Raw genomic sequence first — 22,458 nt, forward strand, 5'->3', positions numbered from 1 at the left:
TCTGTCGTAGTGTAAAATACTGGCAAAACTGGAAAGGGGTTTTGCTTCAGTGCCAGAGCAGATCTTCAGTCTCGTAACGACTAACTCAGAATACTGGCAAAGGCTCTGCCTCCTACTGCAACCCTTTAAATAACTCATCACTTTTAAGCTGACCCATGAAATACACCCCAATCACCACATATAACATTTCACCACCAATGGGGTTTCCCCTCGGGCTGCTTAACTGCTTAACGGGTTTACATGATTTCACAACACAAACAAGAAAAGAAATATACCTGAAGTGGCACAGAAAGCCGAGTTTGCAGGGAGGTATAGCGGGAATCTTGGTACGCATTTGTGTCAGGGTACATCCATTTTCCTTCCCGAAACCATCATGACTTTGCAGGCAGTCCCCGCAGTGTGATATTCTCTTTGGCAGACTCTTTCTTTTTTCATTTCACCTCTATGATGGAAGCTGCTGATCCAGATTATTCTGCTAGGAGAGGTCATATATCTTATGGTACGGTGTCACCTGTGTGAGGCTTGTGGACTTGAAGATAGGAGAAGTGTTAATGTAGAAACAAAGGATTCATAAAACCTGATCTCTGTGTGACAGCGGCCATTTCAAACTATCACGACTGGAAAATGACTAAACATGACCCAAACCTAATTATCATACTTCTGGAATTACCTTACAGCTATATTTATTTTCAAATAATGCTCAACATACTTGGACACTATATAAGCTTTTTGTACTGATGTGGTGGCAGGACAACATGCCAGTGAATTGACTAATTGAAGTTTTAAAGTCTTAATTAGTCCTAAATACAAATGGACTACAGTTTTTGGAAAGCAAAAATAGATTCAGGGGCGTCTGGGTAGCGTAGCGGTATATTTTGTTGCCTACCAACACGGGGATCCCGGTTTGAATCCCTGTGTTGCCTCCGGCTTGGTTGGGCATCCCTACAAACAAAATTGGCCGTGTCTGTGAGTGGGAAGCAGATGTGGGTATTTGTCCTGGTCGCTCGGGGCACTTGTTCAGGGGGGAGGGGGACTTGGGGGGAATAGCGTGATCCTCCCACGCACTACATCCCCTGGTGAAACTCCTCACTGTCAGGTGAAAAGAAGCGGCTGGCGATGCCACATGTATCGGAGGAGGCACGTGGTAGTCTGCAGCCCTCCCCGGATCAGCACAGGGGGTGGGGCAGTGACTAGGACGGCTCGGAGAGCGGGGTGATTGGCCAGGAACAACTGGGGAGAAAAAGGTGGGGAAAAAGAAAGATTGTCTTTTTTGGGGGGATTTCCCCCCCTTTTTTTCTCCCCAATTGTATCCGGCCAATTACCCCGCTCTCCGGGCCGTCCTAGTCACTGCTCCACCCCGTGCCGATCCGGGGAGGGCTGCAGACTACCACGTGCCTCCTCCGATACATGTGGAGTCACCAGCCACTTCTTTTCCCCTGACAGTGAGGAGTTTCGCCAGGAGGACGTAGCACATGGGAGGACCACGCTATTCCCCCAGTTCCCCCCTCCCCCCTGAACAGGCACCCCGACAAGGTACCAGGACACATACCCACATACGGCTTCCCACCCGCAGACACGGCCAACTGTGTCTGTAGGGATGCCCGACCAAGCCGAAGGTAACACGGGGATTCGAACCGGTGATCGCCGTGTTGGTAGGCAACGGAATAGACCGCTACGCTACCCGGACACCCCAACAGATTCGGTGAATCTGATAGCGAAATAGAAAAGCATTGTGTTGACAAATGCATTTTGTATTAAAACACTATAAGAAGGAGGCAGGCAAAAAAAAAAAAAAAAATCCCCAAAAAACAGTGAATTATGGGATAAGACCTAAGTGAACTAAACACTTCCACAAAAAAGTACCAAAAGATGGTTCTCATACTTGCACTGGAGCATTGCTGTAAAGGTCGGCCCAAGGTGGACGTTTTTTCTTTCTTCCTGCAATATTCTCTACCAGTCAGCCCAGAAGACACGGGATTTTATTTCAAAGTAATAGCAACTGGAGGAAAGTACTTATCCAGTAGAAGTAATCCTGTAGCAATAACTAAGTAGGTCAATGATGAGCTGTACAAACCTAGATGATACATGTCGTCAAATAGTACAACCAGTTAACACAATGGTTTTGTTGGCGAATGTGTTTACATCACAAACTCATCACCAATAACTCTCCTGGTCTCGGCCTCCTTTTATCGTCATCAAACCGCTGAACATTTTATGGACCATTACCGGCACGAATAACAAGGAATAAAAATTAAAAGACAACATATTTTTCAAGTACTGATAGTTTTATGTCAAAATAGAACACATTATAGTACATCATAAGCAGTATAGTTGAAAGGCAGATCCCTCAGACAAAGTAGCTCCTACTTTCAACACAGCAGGGATAAGATCATCCCTGATATAATTATAGACATTATATTTATATTTCCCTCAATGTGCAACTCAATGAAACAACCTCACAGTCATGAAAGTACAAAAATAAGTCATAAAAATGCACACAGGCTTGCATGGTCCCTCAATAATTCTCAAGGATTCACAATACAAAAACATTTACACCAATGAAGAACACTAGCTGCTACTGATGCCAAAATAAAAACTTAAAAAAAAACAACCCAACACACATGCACGCACCCACACATGGACACACACTCACATACACAAACATAAAAACAGGACATTTTGTGCTTAAATGATTAAAGTTCTGTCTTGCCACTTTTATTAAGTCCATCTGAAGCGCTCGTCTTCAGGTCATCCTTCAACCATTTGTTAAAGACAGCGACGGGGTCAATGTTCCAGTGTTTATGAAAAGAGATGGGCACCTGGTGAGCTAAGAGGTCTCGGGCATAGTCATCTGGTCGTGCCTGAAACGCGAGGGGAAACACAACACACGATATTTTTAAACCGTCACAAGAGACTATCAAGGCGAACTTGCACAGTGGAGGAATTTCAAAAAGTGAGAAGTTTGACTAAGAAGGGATGGTGGCTATGTCGTATACACAAGGCTCAGCGTTTTTGGTTGTTACCGATTTTCACCGAAAAATACCCAGATTTTAAACTGATTTTCACCCGGATTGTATGTTTCCACGGATCCAAAAGTTGTTCCTGTTCATGTGAGGTTATGTAACAGTGTCCTCTTGTGGCGAAATTCGGCATGCTGGATGGCTTTGAAAAACCAAAAACGCTGGACCTTGAGTACACAGTAATTATTTCAACCTGATATTTGCTTTTCTTTATTTTTTCTCCCCTTTTCTCCCCAACTGTATCAGGCCAATTACCCCACTCTTCCGAGCCATCCTGGTTGCTGCTCCACCCCCTCTGCCGATCCGGGGAGGGCTCCAGCCTACCACATGCATCCTCCGATACATGTGGAGTCGCCAGCCACTTCTTTTCACCTGACAGTGAGGAGTTTCGCCAGGAGGATGTAGCGCGTGGGAGGATCACCGCCCCCCCCCCAAATCCCCCTCCCGCCTGCCTGAACAGGTGCCCCAACCAACTAGAGGAGGCGCTAGTGCAGCGACCAGGATACATATCCACATCTGGCTTCCCACCCGCAGACATGGCCAATTGTGTCTGTAGGGACGCCCGACCAAGCTGGAGGTAAAACGGGGATTCGAACCGGCGATCCCCGTGTTGGTAGGCAACAGAACAGACCGCCACGCCACCCGGACGCCCTATTTGCTTTTCCTTTGACAATTTATCCAGAACATGGACAGACATTTAAAAAGAGATGGACAGGGACCGACAGCGTATAGCTGAGCGGTGGGAGTACCTGGTGAAAGAGGGGGCTGTGTGTGACACGGAGTCCTAAAGCGTTGAGGCACATCCCCAACACCATGTCGTCCGGCGCGTCGTTGCTGTAGCACTTACAGCCGCTCTTCAGGAGTTGAACCACCGCCTCTCTGCTGAACACCATGCTGCACACAAGCATGTCGCGTCACAGATGAACAGCACTGACCAAACCAGTCAAGACCGTACGACCACTGAGCTGTGCCGTGCGATGACACCTGAGGTACCAACGTGGGTTGTGGGAGGATGTGTTGTGCTTATTTTAACGATTTCAGCGCTACACAGGAAAACAAGGGAAGAGGCGGGGAGCCAACCACGGCTTGCTAGCTGAGCGGAGTATTGTCTTACTTGAATAATTTGAAGTTATTGGATCTGAGCTGCAACAGACTGACGACGCGGCATCTCACCGAGAAGGGTTGCAAAAGTTTTATGAGAGACCAGGCTCAGGCTCTGCCAGGAAGCAGCTAATTGCCCCTCACAATAGTTTCAGGAAACTGCCTTTTGTTAGTGCAATAAAACATCGAGGCAGTGCCCCTAAATAGAACTGCTCATGCAGTTCAAACACAGCTCGACAATAACCTACACACATCCTTCCTCCCCCAGCCAGGACAGCTGACATTCAACACTACAGTCTGTCCCGGCTCATCTGGGCGGTCTACTAAAGAGGGTTGACAATGTGTAAATGTAGACTTCATTTTAAAGATGGCATCTTCAGTACTGGCAGTATTTTATGTGTTATGCTTCAGTTCTTGCAGTAGTGGTTTTTTCTGCATGTGTGTTGGAGTTGTGTTGCAATCTGCTCATTTGTTGTTTTTAAAGGTCGCACAAAATGGCATTTAGAGCACCGCGACCGTCCGCGGTTTGGCGTGTCTACCCCGAACCAAACGGAAACACCGTGTGGGGTTTTGCAAGGGGAGGGAGCTTGATTTGAAGAACAGCCGATAATGGCCAGGCATTTTCTTTTCTTTTTTTTAAGAAAAATATTGACATCGATATGCTGCTGCCTCGCTTCAGTTCGGTGATAGAAGATCAAATATCTTCTCTCATTCCTGCTCCCATTCATCAAATTCTGATAGCGTACGGCCGCAAGTAAAGGATGGTGTGACTTAAAAATTACAAAATTTCTCAAAAAAAAAAAAAAATACTACGTATTCTTACAAACACAAACTTTTGTGGGAATCTCTACAACACAGTGTTAAATGGAAATCGAAATCAGATATGAGGTAATGATAATAATAATAATCTTGGAAGCTTTAAGTAAAAACACATCCGACACCTCAACCAGTGTTACTGGCTGGTGTGTAGAATGACAACAGCGATGCTATTTTAGGTCACAATTTATCTGAAGGGGTGTGCATAAATAAGACTGACATGACACTGTCACAACCATGACATGACATAACACCTGTCATGAACACAGAGTCGTCATGAATGCTTATGACTATTGTCATTAAGTATCATTGGATTGATTGTGTCATTTTTAATGCAACATTTACATTGTTTGAGATGTATTTGTCGTAGCAACCCGAGTGGGACCAAACTGCTCGATTTGATATATTTTGCGCATCTGTAGGTCGAAAACAGACATGTCAACTTTGCATTAAAAATGACATAACTGAGGGTAAGTTGAAAGTAATGATTGAAAAAGTGACGCCCAATAACATATGCTGATGAGCCAAGACATTGTGACCACCTGCCTAATATGCTGTTGGTCCTCCGTGTACCACCAAAACAGCGCCGACCCACCGAGCCATGGACTCTACAAGACCCCTGAAGGTGTCCAGTGGTATCTGGCACCAAAACATTAGCAACAGATTACCTTCAAGTCCTGTAAGTAGTGAGGTGGAACCGCCATGAATCGGACTTGTCGGTCCAGCACGTCCCACAGATCCTCAGTTGGATTGAGATCTGGAGAATTTGGAGACCAGGGCAACCCCTTGAACACTTCATCATGTTCCTCAAACCATTCCCGAACAATGTGTGCCGTGTGGCAGGGTGTATTATCCTGCTGAAAGAGGCCACTGCCATCAGGGAATACCATTGCCATGAAGGGGTGTACCTGGTCTACAATTATGTTTAGGTAGGTGGCATGTGTCAAATTGACGTCCACATGAACGGCCAGACCAGAGTTTCCCAGCAGAACATTGCCTACAGCATCACACTCCCCCCACCGGCTTGTTGTCTACCCACAGTGCATCCTGGTGCCATCACTTCCCCAGGTAAATGCCACATACGTACACAGCCATCTACACGATCTAAAAGAAAACGGGACTCACTGGACCAGGCGACCTTCTTCCACTGCTCCAAGGTCCAGTTCCAACGCTTGCATGCCCATCGTAGGCACTTCTGACAGTGGACAGGGATCATCATGGGCACTCTGTGACTGGTCTGCGGCTACGTAGCCCCATAAGCGGCAGGGTGTGATGCACTGTGTGTTGTGACCCATTCCTCCCGTGACCATCATTAAAAGTTTTCTGTGGCTTGTGCCACAGTAGACCTTCTGTCAGCAGAGTTTTCATTGCCCTCGTACAGTGATAAACCTCTGGTGCCCAACACCCTGTCACCGGTTTGTGGTTTGTCCCTCACCACTGCTTGAATGGACTGTGTCGTTAACTTTTTGTGGTTTTTTTTGTTCTCTCTGTTATATGTTTTAGTGGTATCGTTGTTAGGGAATATTTAGATATATATACATATGTATTTTTATCTTTTCTGTTGCACTGCCGTGGGCTGGGAGAAACGGCATTTTGTTTTTATTTATGTATGCAGGTACATGATGAAATGACGATAAATTAAATCTTGAATCTGCTGACCAGGAGCACCCCACAAGCCCCGCCGTTTCAGAGATGCTCTGACCCAGTGGTCTGGTCATAACAATTGGACCCTTGTCTAAGCTGCTCACGTCTTTCCCCCTGCATCCAACACTGATAAGGAGAACTGATTGTTTGCTTACCATCTAATCTACCCAGACCTTGACATGTGCCCTTGTTTGGGGATGATCAGTGTTATTCGGTTCACCTGTGAGTGGTCATAATGTTTTGGCTCATCGGTGTAACTACATGGTATATGGTGGGTTTTTCTGTGTGCTTTCAGTACAATCTTTTTTCCCCCCCACAATTATCAAGTATGTAAGGAGAATTTGAGGGAAATTTGGTGAATTCTAAGGCACCGTAAAGAGAAAATTATGGATTTTTTTTCCAAGATATTTTGTAGAGATTTAGACAGCAGGCAGGGGGTAGCAAACATCATGCCCCATATACTAACAATTTCTCACAGACACGCTTCACTGGTAGTTTGAGGGTAATACAATGTGTTAACTTTGACATTTTCACACACAGGGTTTGGATAGTTTTCACTGAGTAAGCCGGTTGGTCTCAGATACAGGTCACATACAAAAATCTTGCAGTGCTTGCCATGTTGTGTGCTTGCAGAAATGTGAGACGCAGAGATTGAGGTTGGCGTTTCATGAGGAAGGTGCTGCTCCCCCATTACCCAGGGTATATGTGCAGGGGGGGGGCAGGGATTCTGCTAAAAATATATCTTTCCTCAAAATATTGCCTAAGCTTCTGAGCCATGCAACTCACCCGCCACCGCCTGTGATATAACTGTAGCCCCCCTGGCTCAGGCCATAGCCGTATCTCTCCCCCAGACACACTGGCTCAGAGGGGTCATAACAGCTCAGCAAGACTTGTAATCTGGGGAGGCTGGAGAAAACATAGATCAAACTCATCATAAACTCATTACACACTGGTGCCAGTGCGCGCACACACGGAGGTGTGTATGTGAACGCACACACATACAGTACACAACTCCTTCAAGACGTCGACCTAACTGCCCTCCCTTTGGCACAATTAAGAGTTTCTCCTGCATGAAGAGGAAATCTGAATGATATAAAGTAAATCCAGACTGAAATGTGTACACTGAGTATTTTAGATATTGCAAAGAATGGTGAAATAGTTTGTGATAGTTTGATGACCGCAGCCAATGCAAAACTTCTCTCTTGCATGACTGCCTGGCAAACTATTAGAAAATGTGTGATTACCTGTTGGTCTTTCAAAAAAAAAAAAAAAAAAAATATATATATATATATATATATATATATACCTGATTAATGTGTCGTCATCCACAATGAGGAGCCAGTTTGTCTTTGGAACAGCATCGCTTACAAACCTCTTCAGGATTGCAAAGGTCTTCCCACAGTGGCCTGCAAATTGAGACATGCCATCATTAGACTGGCTTGGATGACTTCACCACATATTGACCAGGGGACACATTGTGCGCTATAGAGATAGATTACCCTGCTGGTAAATACTAATATGTTTGACATTAGCTGGTATTCATTCTTTCATTCTCGGTCTCACACACACACACAGTCAAGAAATGTACCTTCAAGAAATTGAAGGTACATTTTTTATGTCAAAAAATTTTTACAATACACCAGATGAAAAAGGGTAAAAATAGTTAATTGCCTTTAGAGTAATTAATGATGTCACGGTGAAAGTTATTTGGACACCACGTCTTTAATAATCTAACAAAATATGATTCCTATGCATATTGTCAAATTACCCTATGACCATATTTATGTCATCAGATACCCTTGGACTATACTATGCTGTCATTTAGATGTTCTGACACTGCTGCAAGGACAGGAAACAAAGGGTAATTCATTGAAAGGGCCATAGGCCAGCGGCATTAACTTGGACTGCACTTAAAGATGGGCTCTTTTAGAAAAAAAGCCACTAAAAGGAAGGAGACTATTGTTAAATTGTTGGCGTTGTATAGTCTGCGTGGAGTACTGACTGATATATGCTGACAGTTCAACTGCTCCGCTCCCGGGGTCTTCTAAATATCTATGGTTCTGGTTCTTTTCTGCAGATTCCTCTGGATTGCATATTATGTCACATTGAATATCTGCACCTTTGTGCTGTGTTACATTGTGTGCTTTTCCATAATAGAGGGAAACTGCCCATCTCTCGGGCCAGTGAAAGAGCCCCTGAGCATGGTTCCCATCCTTCTGCAATTACTGGCACTCCCTGTGGGGACACATCCATATACCAAATTGGGTGTTCAAACAAAGACCATTGCTTGTTGAAGTCTATTTTAGTTCTAACAAGTCTTTGCACTATCCACTAAGCTAGAAAATGATAGTTTTTAATAGTAGCATGTGTTTATAAAAATACATCCCCCATCTTCGTATTTAATAGTAGTATGTATTTATCAGGGCGACATGGTGGCACAGTGGTTAGCGCGGTCGCCTCACAGCAAGAAGGTCCTGGGTTCAAACCCCGTGGTTGTCCAACCTTGGGGGGGGGGGGGGGGGGTCATCCCAGGTCGTCTTCTGTGTGGAGTTTGCATGTTCTCCCCGTGTCTGTGTGGGTTTCCTCCGGGTGCTCCGGTTTCCTCCCACAGTCCAAAGACATTTAGGTCAGGTGAATCGGCCGTACTAAATTGTCCCTATTTGTGAATGTGTGTGTGTGTGTGTGTGTGTGTCGGCCCTGTGATGCACCAGCAGCCTGTCCAGGGTGTCTCCCTGCCTGCGGCCCAATGACTGCTGGGATGAGCTCCAGCATCCCGCAACCCCGACTGGGATAAGTGGCTTGATTAATGGATGGATGGAGGTATTTATCAAAATACATCCATCCACCTTTGTTTTTCTTTTTACCATACAACACTCCACTTACTATTCTATCTGCATACATGCATGCCAACAATGACTGCCACACCTCATAGCTTCTGACATCTTAGGAATGGTTATTTTGCTTTAAATCCTTCTGTCACCTCCTGTTATTTTTCATGGTTTTTGAGCCAGCCATGACAAATTGGGGGCTCTTCTGAATCTAATTCCTAGGTGTTGTGTTTGTGTGCATTTAATCGGTGGTCCTCTGTGTTGGAATGCATCCAGGTGCCGTTGATTGTAGGGCTTTCCCAGGCCGTCTGAGTGGAGGGACCAATCAGTGGCGGGGTTGGTAGGGGTGTCACCTATAAGACCTGTTCTGTGTAAGCGAGGTGGAAGAAAACACTTGGGTGAGCTGGATGTCTTCGTTTGTGTTCAGAAGGTCGTGGTTGGAGTTGTGGATTGGGAGACCTGTTTGACCAAAGTTTAAGTGTTCACATGCTAGTGTGTTATCGTTTTGGAGCTAAAGCTATTTTCCCCTGTTAGGCATAGCAGTGTTGCTCCTTTGGGTTTCGCTGGTTTGTTGTTTTTGTAGTGTTGGGGTGAACGCGGTTGGAGCCTTGCCTCAGGAGCATGTCCATGGCTGTGGGGTGGTGGCCAGTGGCTGGTCGCTTCTCAATACCGTTGGTCTTTAGTGCAATAAGTACTCACTGCAAGTAGCCACAGGGGTGAGTTAAATTAGTACTTTGTGTGTGTCAGCGCTGTGATGGCCTGGCGGCCTGTCCAGGGTGTCTCCCCGCCTGCCGCCCAATGACTGCTGGATTAGGCTCCAGCATCCCTGCGGCCCTGACAGCAGAATAAGCGGTTAAGACAATGGATGGATGGAAGGTAGAGGGGACGCTCCTGTTTGCCATTTTGACAGCCAGTATATGACTACTGCATTTTATTGGTCTGGGTGTGCAAAATGGCTCATGTTGACAATCTTGTTTTCGACAGTCCATCAAACGTGTTTTTAGATGGCTGCACAGAAGAGCAGATATTGAAAATTGTGGACCACTATGAGGTTGAAATCCATGACAAAAGGCTCAGGGACACAGTTAAGACTATTTTAAAGGCTAACTTGTATGAGATGAATGTGTTGGTGGGTACAGTGGAAAGTGTTGTTGCCGGTGCTGCTGGATTCTCTTCGCCATCAATCCAGGGTACGGGTCTGTCTTTTGAGGAGCAGAAAGCTTGTGTTATTGTTGCAAATAGAGCATGAAAGTTTAAAGAATTGCATTGAACTTGAGAAAGGGAAACATGAAATACATAAGGAATTGGCTTTGGGAAGTACGAGACCGAGCAGGCTAGGATGCATTCGGAGCGTGAAAAATTAGATTTGGCCAGAAAAGGTAAATTGAGCCTAGATGCTGGTCATTGTTCAAGTGGGGATAATTCTTCTCCCTCTCCTCTTCACATTTTGGTCTGGTGGGTAATTTGACCGCTCCTCTTCACATTTTGGTCTGGTGGGTAATTTGGGGCTGGTTCCGAGGTTCAATGAGAGGGACCCTGGGACAGTTGTTTCTCTGAAAGAGTGGCTGACCCTCGGGGCTGGCCTGATGCCAATCACACAATCAATGTTGCTGTGCGTATTGACCAGGATGGCGCAGGAAGCATATTCAGCTTGGTCTGTGACAGATAGTTTGGGTTATTCATCAGTAAAAGCTGCTGTCCTTGAGGTCGATGAGACGGTTCCCGAGGCTTACCGTCAGGGTTTAAGAACAGTAAGAAAGATGATTAACAGTCCTAGCTTGAGTTTTCACATGACTTGCTAAATAGTCCCCTCCCCCCCTTTTTTTAATCGCCAATTGTACCCGGCCAATTATCCCACTCTTCCGAGCTGTCCCGGTTACTGCTCCACCCCCCCTGCCGATCCGGGGAGGGCTCCAGACTACCACATGCCTCTTCCGATACATGTGGAGTCACCAGCTGCTTCTTTTCACCTGACAGTGAGGAGTTTCACCAGGGGGGTGTAGCACGTGGGAGGATCACGCTATTCCCCCCCCCAAACAGGCGCCCCAACTGACCAGAGGAGGCGCTAGTGCAGTGACCAGGACACACAACCACATCCGGCTTCCCACCCGCGGACACGGCCAATTGTGTCTGTACAGACGCCCGACCAAGCTGGAGGTAACGCGGGGATTCGAACCGGAGATCCCCGTGCTGGTAGGCAATGGAACAGACCACCACGCCACCCGGACTCCCTTGCTAAACAGTTTTAATCGCTGGGGTACGGCTTCTGATGTGGAAACTTGATGATTTGCGTTTTCTCATTGTTTTGGAACGGTTCAGAAATGCAGTGCCCAACGGTGTTGCCGCATACACAACAGAGCAAAAAGTGAAAACAGTTGGTGAGACAGCTGTGTTAGCAAATTGGTATGTTTTCAACTCACTGCAGTGATCAGGAAAATGCGAGTATGGCCGGTGGCTCTAATAGTGCTGCTGGGCATGGATTTTTGTCTGTGGGTTCAGTCCAACCTGAGGTGAAGGTGAAGATGGCATATTTGCGTGAATGGGAAAACGTTATGCCACTACTGTCGCAAAACGGGGCATGCGAAAGTGGCTTGCTATGCTCTAAAGAATAGGGGTCAGACAGTGTGGTAGCGGACGCACTGTGATGTTACGCAACCTGTGTTGTGTTACTCTCTCCTCTCCTTTATGCAGTGTAAAAGCACGGCCCTGCTACTGAGGTTTGATGGGAGTGTTGCCTGCAGGTTGTATATTTTGTTTTGAGAATTTGTTTAAACTGTTTTGTCGTGGTTCCCATTGGCACCCCGTCTTTAAGGGGGGATGGGGGGGTGTGCTTGTCTTTTGGCCTGCAAATGCCCAGCAGGTGTGGTCGGGTAATCGTTTATTAGGAACATGATGGAGAGAGAGAAACGGGAATCTCTGCTCCCTATACTCCCCATCCTTGTCTGTTTTTCCTTTTACCATACAGCACTCCACACTCACTATTCCATCATTCATGCACACACGCCAACACCACCGACTTACTGACTGCCACACCTCATCGCTTCTGTCATCTTAGTAGTTTATGTTAGCTTCAAGTAAAGGGACGGTTATTTTCCTTTAACTCTGTGTCGCCTCCTGTTATTTTTCATGGTTTTTGAGCCAGCCATGACGACTTCAACAACCCCACTGGATTTGTTTTATCTCGTTTTCCAAATGGGAAGCTCACAGTACAGAAATGTGTGTCTTCATTTATTTTACGTTTATTCAGAATATGTTTGGAATCGGAGCAAAGTACGATTTGATTTGGAACGACTTTTTTTGAATATGACGTAGTTCATCCCAACAATCTGTTCGCTTTTGCACTTGTGAGGCAGAAATTCCTGTAACGCAGCCCAGCAGTTCCATAGAAGAAGAACAATATGGTGGGTGTATGTATTTACAATAGTGCAAAATAAGGCAATTTCAGCTTGACAGAAAGCATGCTTTTTCAATTAAACTTTAACACATCTCATCTTATTATGAGCTTGCCATTTTCAAAAAAATATATAGAAATATATATATCATAGTCTTTGAAGAATAAATGATCACCCCATTGGACCGTGTTAAAGCCTAATTCAATGTCCTTTCGCATGACATTGAATCCCTACCATGTTAGTACACGGGCAATAAGAAAACCCTCTTCTTTAACAAAGTGCCTCAAGAGAATTATAACATCAGCAATCACACACTCATTATAATGATAAGCATGGCGTGATGGGCTGGAGAGGTCAAATAACCTCTCAGGTGACGCATATGTTTGCAACATAAAGGCTAGACAGAGCAATATTTATTGCGATAACATTAAAAAAACAACTGTAAGAACAGTGGAAGGGTTACTCCATAACAAATACAGCAGACCCAGAGAGACCGAGCCCTCACAACCCAAATACCTTCACAGGAATGGGGCTGAAAGCCTAGACACGGAAATCCCCGGTGGCAACCATCACAAACGACACTGAGGCCCTACTGTTTTATTTATAAGGCACCCCAAGGTGTTTCTTTCCTCACAATCTGAATATGGAATAAGATGGGACACCTTGAAATGCTGACAGGAATAAGAAACCAAACATACTTTCAGTGACAGGTCCCAAGGCGAGCCCTGTGTTTTTACTCCTTGTTGCAAAAGGTTACTGGGGAAGGCCCAGGGGGTGAGACAGAGTAGCTGACGACCAGCACTCAAACTGTATCCATAATCAGTTAATTAACCCAAGACGTCTGACCCGAGTGGTATTTTACCAAATTATCGATCTCATGGGGGGTAGGGGGGATGCACATCTGTGGACAAAACTTTCCATTTCAGGAAGCAAGCAAAGTCACAATTTTTCCACTCCTGTACTTTAATATTTGTTGCAGTCTTGTGATATTTTTCTGTGATAATTCAATTTGGAATTTTTTTTAAATGTTTATTTGTAGCGCACATCTCTGTATAAGTTGACAGAAAGACAACCGAACAACATTATCGGTGTGTCCTGGTGTCATGTGAGTTACTTGATTTGTGAACCGAGCTTAGAAATCACAATCACGTTTCATACACATTGACGTAAAACAGTGGTGTGGACATCTTTTTCGGGATCTCCCCCCACCATTTTCTCCCCAGTTGTACCTGGCCAATCACCGTGCCCTCCGAGCCATCCTGGTCGCTGCTCCACCCCCTCTGCTGAGCTGGGGAGGGCTGCAGACTACCACATGCCTCCTCCAATACATGTGGAGTCACCAGCCGCTTCTTTTCACCTGACAGTGAGGAGTTTCACCAGGGGGACATAGCGCATGGGAGAATCCCGATATTCCTCCCAGTTCCCCCTCCCCCCGAACAGGCGCCCCGACTGACCAGAGGAGGCACTAGTGCAGCGACCAGGACACATACCCACATCCAGCTTCCCACACGGGGATTCGAACCGGCGATCGCCGTGTTGGTAGGCAACAGAATAGACCGCTATGCTGCCCGGAAACCCAAATCATCGTTCATTTGATAGACATAACTTTACAAGAGAGGGCAGCCGCATTTTCAAACATATTTGTACCCAGGAGGGGTGGGGAGACGTTCCTTTAGCATGGGGGAAATTTATCGAGGGAGGCGAGTATAAAGTGCTTTGGACCAGGACTCTTTCGTGTTGTGAAGTCTCATTACCGATATCCAGTTTCAAGCTCTTGCATCATCCTTGTGCACACACACTCGATGTCTAGATTTATACTTAACCTTCAGCTGTGGATCTTTGTTTTTCACTTTCAAAATTTAAAGATTGTGGAGTTTGTTTATTTATTGATTAATAACTCTTTGTGACTGTGGATGGCATGACAATGATCCATGCAGCTGCAAACTGGGTCACAGCGCATTTCAGAAAACAGACTGAAGAATGAAAAACAAAAACAAATCAAAGAAAGATATGACATTTTGCATTTTATACATCTATTGAGCATTCCTTTTTCATCAATTTTCTGTATAATGTGTACTGGAGCACTAAAGCCCTTTATACTTTCCCAGCTTTATGATACACATTCTTGATTATGTGCAGCTATCGGTTAAGGACATTTCATTCATGCATCTGGATTTGCTTACTTATTTAATTTGCTATCCAATCTGGAACTGCTGATGACTCAAACACACTACACCCAGGTCAGGATCTGACCCCACTTTAATTGCTGACTAATGATAATTTAACTTGCTGGACTATATTACATTCTGCCATTATACAACATCCATCCATCCATTATCTGAACCGCTTATCCTGCTCTCAGGGTCGTGGGGATGCTGGAGCCTAGCCCAGCAGTCTTTGGGCCGCAGGCGGGGAGACACCCTGGACAGACCGCCAGGCCATCGCAGGGCCCACACACACACACCCACACATTCATACCTAGGGGCAATTTATTATGGCCGATTCACCTGACCTGCATGTCTTTGGACTGTGGGAGGAAACCGGAGCCCCCGGAGGAAACCCACACAGACACGGGGAGAACATGCAAACTCCACACAGAGGACGACCTGGGACGACCCCCAAGGTTGGACTACCCTGGGGCTCGAACCCAGGACCTTCTTGCTGTGAGGCAACTGTGCTAACCACTGCGCCACCCATTATACAACACGGGACATCAAAATTGTTACAGCTGCATGGTAACTAAACATACAATCCTGCTATTTACTGAATTACTGATTTCAAATAATGAAACCAGTGCCATTTTGTAATCATCACACAGCCTTTACAAAACTGAGAGGCTATCCAGCACTGAAAACAATACAATTTCATCCAGTCTGTGTCACTGTAGCCCATAGACCTATTAGTGGTATGATTTTTAAATCTGTTTCTGGGTATATGCAATATGCAATTCCCTGGAAAGTGGGGGGAAAAAGGTGGTGACTACTTATTCCTGGGGCAACGATAAATGCTGCTTTCAGATTGCCCAGGATCTCCTAGGCTGAAGAGAGTAGTAATGGTGTACAGTCTAGAAACACAGATGGCCACAGGAAAAGAACGGATAAAAGGAAAACAGACAAACAATCAGGCCAGACCAAAAAAAAAAAAAAAAAAAAAAATCACAATTTTGGTTGCTTTGGTTTTAAGTCTATTTGTTATCATAAGATCCACTCAGTATATGCAGTGGCTATTTCGGATTGTCTTTTTTGTTTTTTTGGATTTCCCTCTCTTTTTCTCCCCAATTGTACCCGACCAATTACCCCATTCTTCCGAGCCATCCCAGTCACTGCTCCACCCCCCCTGCCAATCCGGGGAGGGCTGCAGACTACCACATGCTTCCTCGGATACATGTGGAGTCACCAGCTGCTTCTTTTCGCCCGACAGTGAGGAGTTTCGCCAGGGGGATGTAGCACATGGGAGGATCACGCTATTCTCCTCAGTTCCCCCTCCGCCCTGAACAGGGCCCCGACCGACCAGAGGAGGCGCTAGTGCAGTTACTGGGACACATACCCACATCTGGCTTCCCACCTGCAGACATGGCCAATTGTGTCTGTAGGGACACCCGACCAAGCCAGAGGTAACACGGGGATTCGAACCGGGATCCCCGTGTTGGTAGGCAACGGAATAGACCGCTACGCCACGCGGACGCCCCTTGGGATCTCTCAATAAAGGTTGTGTCCAGATGAACTGATTCAACTTCCCGTGAGGCTATTTTGAATTGCCTGATAAACTGCTAATTGTCTGTATGGGAAAAAATTTCTGAACCTGCTTATCAGATGAACATGTTTGTATATTTCCATCTTCAACTCCAACTGTACACAAAGTCTGGGAATGTCCCACAATAATACCATGACCCCCACGAGTCATGCAGAAATAGGCCAAACCTTGAAAATACACCAAAACTCTAAAAGTAATGAAATTATCCCCATGTGCTCGCTGTGACGCACAAATTAAAAAGATGCATCTTAAAGGTCCTGAAAACCCACTTCCTTATTTGACTTCTTACCATAAACAACAGTCCTGCATCAACATCCTACTGACTGCCAAAGCAAGAACACTTCTAGCGTTTTCTCTATTCTAGTCTGGTTTGAGGTGGGCAGGAGGTATTTGGAGGTTGTTGACATCATGAAATTCATGTGATCTCATGAACCAGTCCGAATTAAAGAGACACTTCCATCAGCTACATCTTTACTATACTCTAGCAGGACAGTTACTTGCATCCTTGATATGCAAAGAAAGTTGGCGATAAATGTGCAAACATTATAGACCAAAACATTAAAAGCATTGGGTTATCGAAGTGAGTTATAGAAGGATGGAAGCCAACATTAAGCTCGGGGTTATTGTGATTGAGCATTTTAGGTTCGCCTAATTAGACACTTGATAAACTACAGAAACAGAAAACCAGCATGAAGGAGAGAGCCAAGAACATGTTTTATTCCATCGCACCCAACAACCATCTGGGACAAACAACTGCGGCAAGCCCCAAGGTAAACAAAAGGAAAACACCACATGAGCATGCAATCACACTGCAAAAACACGGAGATGTCTGTGACTACCTTGCCATGTACATCTTAGATAGCTAAATGTAAGCTTGGCTCCTATGTCACAGAAGGTTGAATCAGTTCATCTGGACACAACGTTTACTGAGAGAGAAAACATTTCATCACTCATCTAAGTGACCTCTTCAGTCTAAACTGACTGCAGGTATCCCCACCCTTATAACGACCGAAACCAATTTCCTATGGAAATTGCCGTGAGCATTAACTACAGTTACAATGGCCATGTGTTCTATTCACAGAGGATTGGGGAATAGTTGCAATCACAGCATTGTAAGATGGCAGCAGATGTACTCTTAGCCCCCTGCCCCCACCTCGGTTCAGGGATGGTCATTCCTTCGTCACATAGATGGCCTCTTTGACTCCCCGTTCAAACCAGCATTCCTCCCTATCAAGGGTGTGCACATCCTCATCATCCTTGAAAGAGTGGCCGCTGGCCTGTAGATGGATGTAGACTGTGGAGTCCTGGCCTGACGCGTTAGCTCTCCTGTGTTGTGCCATCCTATTAGCCAACGTCTGTTTGGTTTCCCCAACGTACAAGTCATGGCAATCCTCCTGGCACTTAACATCATACACTATATTGCTCTGTTTGTGTCGGGGGACCCTACACCAATTTCAGGTGCAGTGCGTTTTGGGGTTTGAAAGGAACTGAGATGCGGTGTTTGGAAAATATGCGTCCCAACTGTTCCGACACTCCTGCCACATACGGAATCACCACTGCATAAATACCTGCTGTCAGTCTAGACTGAAGAGGTCATTTAGATGATGATGAAGGGTATCTGTCAATAAACGTTATATCCAAATGAACTGATTCAACTTTCTTTGATTAACAGTACATTTTTTAAACTTTGCGGCAGCTGATGAGCATTATCTGATGCTCATTATTCCTTTTCACCACTTTTTTTTCTTTGCATATACTAAATCAAACCATATCAAATTACAAATTATATGAATGAGCTATGACCCCTTGATTCAAAATTGATCTGCTGGGGCCATAGACGCATTTGAATTATGGGATCAATATCCTCTCAAGAGAGCTGTATAATGCCGCGGGACTCTACCAGCAGCTGCTGAGTAGAATTTTGCTGATTCTGCAAAACGGAGCAGTGTTGACAGGGCACAATTTCAAATCAAGGTAACTACAACCAGAATCTTGCTTTAGGCTTCCAAAAGTTTGAGCCAACCCTGATGAAATGATATTGCCCCTTGAATGAAACAATAAAGAGGTACACAGATAGACTTATAGATGGACAGAAAAATCACACTACGGCAGACTTACATGGGCACACACCAATAACAATGGATAAGAGGCTTATCATTTTTGATACTTTATTCAGTATGCAGATCTTTAGTGTTCAAACTTTGTTCCAAATTAAATCCTTTTTCTATGTGTGGAAAAACAGCATTTCTTCGATGCAATACGGGGGTTGAGATGTAAGAGTCCGTACTCACCTCTTTCAGTATTTGGCACGCCTAAATTGATGGTTGGTATTGAAGGATCGGCGTAGTCGCTGTAGTATTCTAAAAACAGGGCATGGTTCTCCCAAGTCTTCTTTACAACAGGAACTAGGGCAGCGTAAAGGGCAAAAAAAAAAAAAATCAATAGAACAACTCTGTCAACCCACTAAACCGATCCTCTGCGTGGTATGGACTTGTTTCTTACTCACTGAACAAATAATGAGCCTGGCATCAATCAATCAAATATAAAGTTACTTGAAAACGGCAATAAACTCTCTCACCCTTGGTTTGTCTGCATTTTGTGCACACAAAAGTACTTAAAACATGGAAGAGGTTCAGAAACCACTATTAGAGATAGCTGTGACAAATAGATGAGAATTAGGAGAGACATTTTTTTCATCTCTGCTCATTGTTTGAGTGGAATTACTTTCCTTTGAAAAAAACAAACAAACCAATTTTCCCCTTAATTCTCCCACAATGGTTGAATGTTCAAGATGACTTGGCACACAATACTCAAATTAATAAACAAGAGATTGATGTGACCCCCTTTGACCCTTGATTTAATGGGAAAACCTTCAGATTCCTCTGAACTCGGTTGTACTAGTCCGTCTTAGTTAGTGGTACTTGAAAACTCCTTCCAGCAGCCATTAAAAAAAGAACAGAGAAAAACCCCTGAAACAAAATTCGAGTGTGTGCTTTAATAATTACTTTGCTAAAACAAATAAAGCTGGAATACTGTTGTTGCAGTAAAGTAGTTACAGATCATCAAATAATTTATCCATCCATCCATTATCCAAGCCGCTTATCTTAATTAGGGTCGCAGGGTGCTGGAGCCTATGTCAGCAGTCATTGGGCAGCAGGCGGGGAAATACCCTGGGACAGGCTGCAAGTCCATCACAGGGCCGCCACATTCACACCTAGGGACAATTTAGTATGGCCGATTCACCTGACCAGCATGTCTTTGGACTGTGGGAGGAAACCGGAACACCCAGAAGGAAGCCAAACGCAACACGGGGAGAACATGCAAACTCCACACAGAGGTCTTGATGCATGCTCAATAATCCAGGTAAGAAGATCAAAGAAGGTTGAATCAGTTCATCTGGATACAACGTTTATTGACAGATACATTTCATCACTCAACTAAGTAACATCTTCAGTCTAAACTGAAGATTTCACTGTGATGTCACCTGACTGGGATACCTGCAGTCAGTTTAGGCGGAAGATGTCACTTAGTTGAGTGATAAAACGTATCTGTCAATAAACGTTGTATCCAGATGAACTGATTCAACCTTCTTTGATCCACGCAGAGGACGACCTGGGATAACCCCCAAGGTTGGACAACCCCGGGGTTTGAGACCAGGACCTTCTTGCTGTGAGATGACCACACTAACCACTGCGCCACCATGCCGCAATAATATAATCATACATAGTCATATAATCTATATCATAAATAAATATATCCAGGGTGTCTCCTTGCCTGCCACCCAATGACTGCTGGGATAGGCTCTAGCATCCCCGCGACCCTGAGAGCAGGATAAGCGGTTTGGATAGTGGATGGATGAATAATTCATATAATATATATATACAATGTAATATCATATATAATGATGTATATATATCATATAATTTAAAGACTATGCTTTCATTGTACTTAAAATGTGTAATGCTCCCACAAGGTTGGTCTTTGCATAAGAGCACTTTAAATTGTTACTGGTCAATGGTAAACGAAATACTTATCAAATATTTAACTAAACAGCTGCATCATGTATCTTCATTGCAGCCCCGTTCTGTTTTCTGCATGCACAATTTTAGCCCAGGTACCCTCTAGCAAATGTTAAAAGTTTGCATCTGTTCCTTCGGGGATCCAAGTTACCGCCTCATAAATCTAACAGGCATTTCAATCCTGCCACTGCCGTGACAGATCAAGACAGCTTTGCAGAAGATTTGGTAATTAGAGTAATCAGCCTAATTAAATCCGGATGACATCATTGGAAAATGGCATGGGAATTTTCTGATTCCCCTGAATTAAATCTGCAACACCATTTACTTATTGAATCTGCCATGCGTATAGTAAGCTGGAAGAGAAGCAGATTTGGACCTCCAAATGCCAAACAAGTGTTACTTGAGTTAAACAGATATAAAGAAAGATAGAGATAGATATAAAAAGAGGCGCTTGAATGTTCTTTGTGAGATGGAGTTGGTATGTATCATTTAAAATATTAGTGGGGAGAGGCACCTATTTACATGGAAGTAATTTAAGCTCTCCCTTCCCATTTATAATTAAACCCTTTCAAGATGACAGCATAATAACTTCACCGAAGCACGGGCATGGTAATGGGAAAACAGCACTTGCACATTCACATATGTCAAAAGATGCAGCAAATCCTTTAGCCAACATGAGGAAAAGGATTGTATGCCATTTCAGTGAAATGTCATGGCAGCGGTGGGTGCTTTTAGAGACAGTGCATGACTCACCTCTCTCACTGTGAAACTTCTTGCACGTTTTTACAGCAACAAACACGTCTTCATTATTTACTGGTTGACCCTATGGTAAAAGCAGGCAATGGGGTTAAAGTGCATGTGAAAAATAATACACAAACATAATCAAACTGAAAGATAACATTTTCATTTTGAAGGTTTGCAGAGGAGATCAGAGGACTTTCAAGTAATGGTAGTAATACGCTGTAGCTGCCAACCATTTGGGATGGAATTCGAAGTGCTTCTCATTTATGCTCTCAGGTACTCTGGCGTCTGACTGTGTCTCCCTCTGAAGCTAAAAGAATGCCATGCATCCTGCTGTCAACACAGTGGTACCACTTAGAAATCTCAGAACGTTATGGTGCATTACAGACAGACTGTAAGACCACGGCACCGGCAGCGTCAGGGAGCTGGCAACCAATAGTAACTCTCAGCTGATTAGGTCATTTATTACTGTTGGTTGCCTCTACCTGGAGGCTCGGTTATTTAACTCTGTCTGCTTTTTCTTTCTAATGCCGAGTCTTGAGCATAGCCGTGCCGAGAAACCAAGCTGCTCTTGTAGTCAGAATGTGGATCAGCGTGTTCTTGTTTACCTCAGGAGAATTTGCATCGACTCATTGTTTTGCCAAGGTAGGTTGTGCCGAAGCCAGTCACAGTATGAGGAGCCTTACTAGTGTAGTGTTGTTTACTTATTCTTATTGATATGATAAAAAAAAATTTTTTTTGCAGGAGTCAACTGAGAGTCCGGCATGCCTGCTCATCATTCTTGCACTTGAGTCCTGTTTACACTGTGCTTACATACATTTTTTGCATATAAAAGCTTTGGAAACAGGGAGGAGAGAAACAGTTGAGAAGAGTAGTGACAGTGTGTAAAAGAAGAACAGGAGCACAAAACAACCCCACTGTTTTCCTTTATAACTACATACAGCCTGAAATGAAAATACACTTTTATGGGTGCCAGAATTATTTTGCTCAAGCTCCAAAAATTGCAGAGTAATACACTAAATGAACAACAGATTACCTCAGATTACCTCAGCAAAATGTACACTACATTAAAAATGTCCCAAAGCTTACTCACGAGCAACCCTTGAGCTATTAATTTTCCCAGAATAGGACGCTAAAAATGAGA

The 22,458-nt window shown here is 44.5% G+C and overlaps 1 protein-coding gene across 2 annotated transcripts in view; it reads right to left on the reverse strand.

The window, feature by feature from the left end:
• Positions 1 to 2,275: 2,275 nt before the first annotated feature.
• LOC130115927 (beta-1,3-glucosyltransferase-like) overlaps positions 2,276 to 22,458 on the reverse strand; it is an 87,166-nt gene continuing 66,983 nt past the window's right edge. Inside the window, exons 10-15 of one of the 2 annotated variants that reach the window (XM_056283807.1) lie at positions 21,327 to 21,396; positions 18,846 to 18,959; positions 7,888 to 7,987; positions 7,368 to 7,487; positions 3,770 to 3,914; positions 2,276 to 2,861 (exon numbers count right to left, since the gene is read on the reverse strand). In XM_056283807.1, coding sequence (XP_056139782.1) covers positions 2,694 to 2,861; positions 3,770 to 3,914; positions 7,368 to 7,487; positions 7,888 to 7,987; positions 18,846 to 18,959; positions 21,327 to 21,396 — 717 coding nt within the window. In that variant the 3' untranslated portion in view covers positions 2,276 to 2,693. The remainder of the gene's footprint in view (positions 2,862 to 3,769; positions 3,915 to 7,367; positions 7,488 to 7,887; positions 7,988 to 18,845; positions 18,960 to 21,326; positions 21,397 to 22,458) is intronic. The other variant, XM_056283809.1, reaches the window with a different exon arrangement.

The sequence above is a fragment of the Lampris incognitus genome, chromosome 7 (assembly GCF_029633865.1).
Source record: "Lampris incognitus isolate fLamInc1 chromosome 7, fLamInc1.hap2, whole genome shotgun sequence".
NCBI lineage: Eukaryota > Metazoa > Chordata > Actinopteri > Lampriformes > Lampridae > Lampris > Lampris incognitus.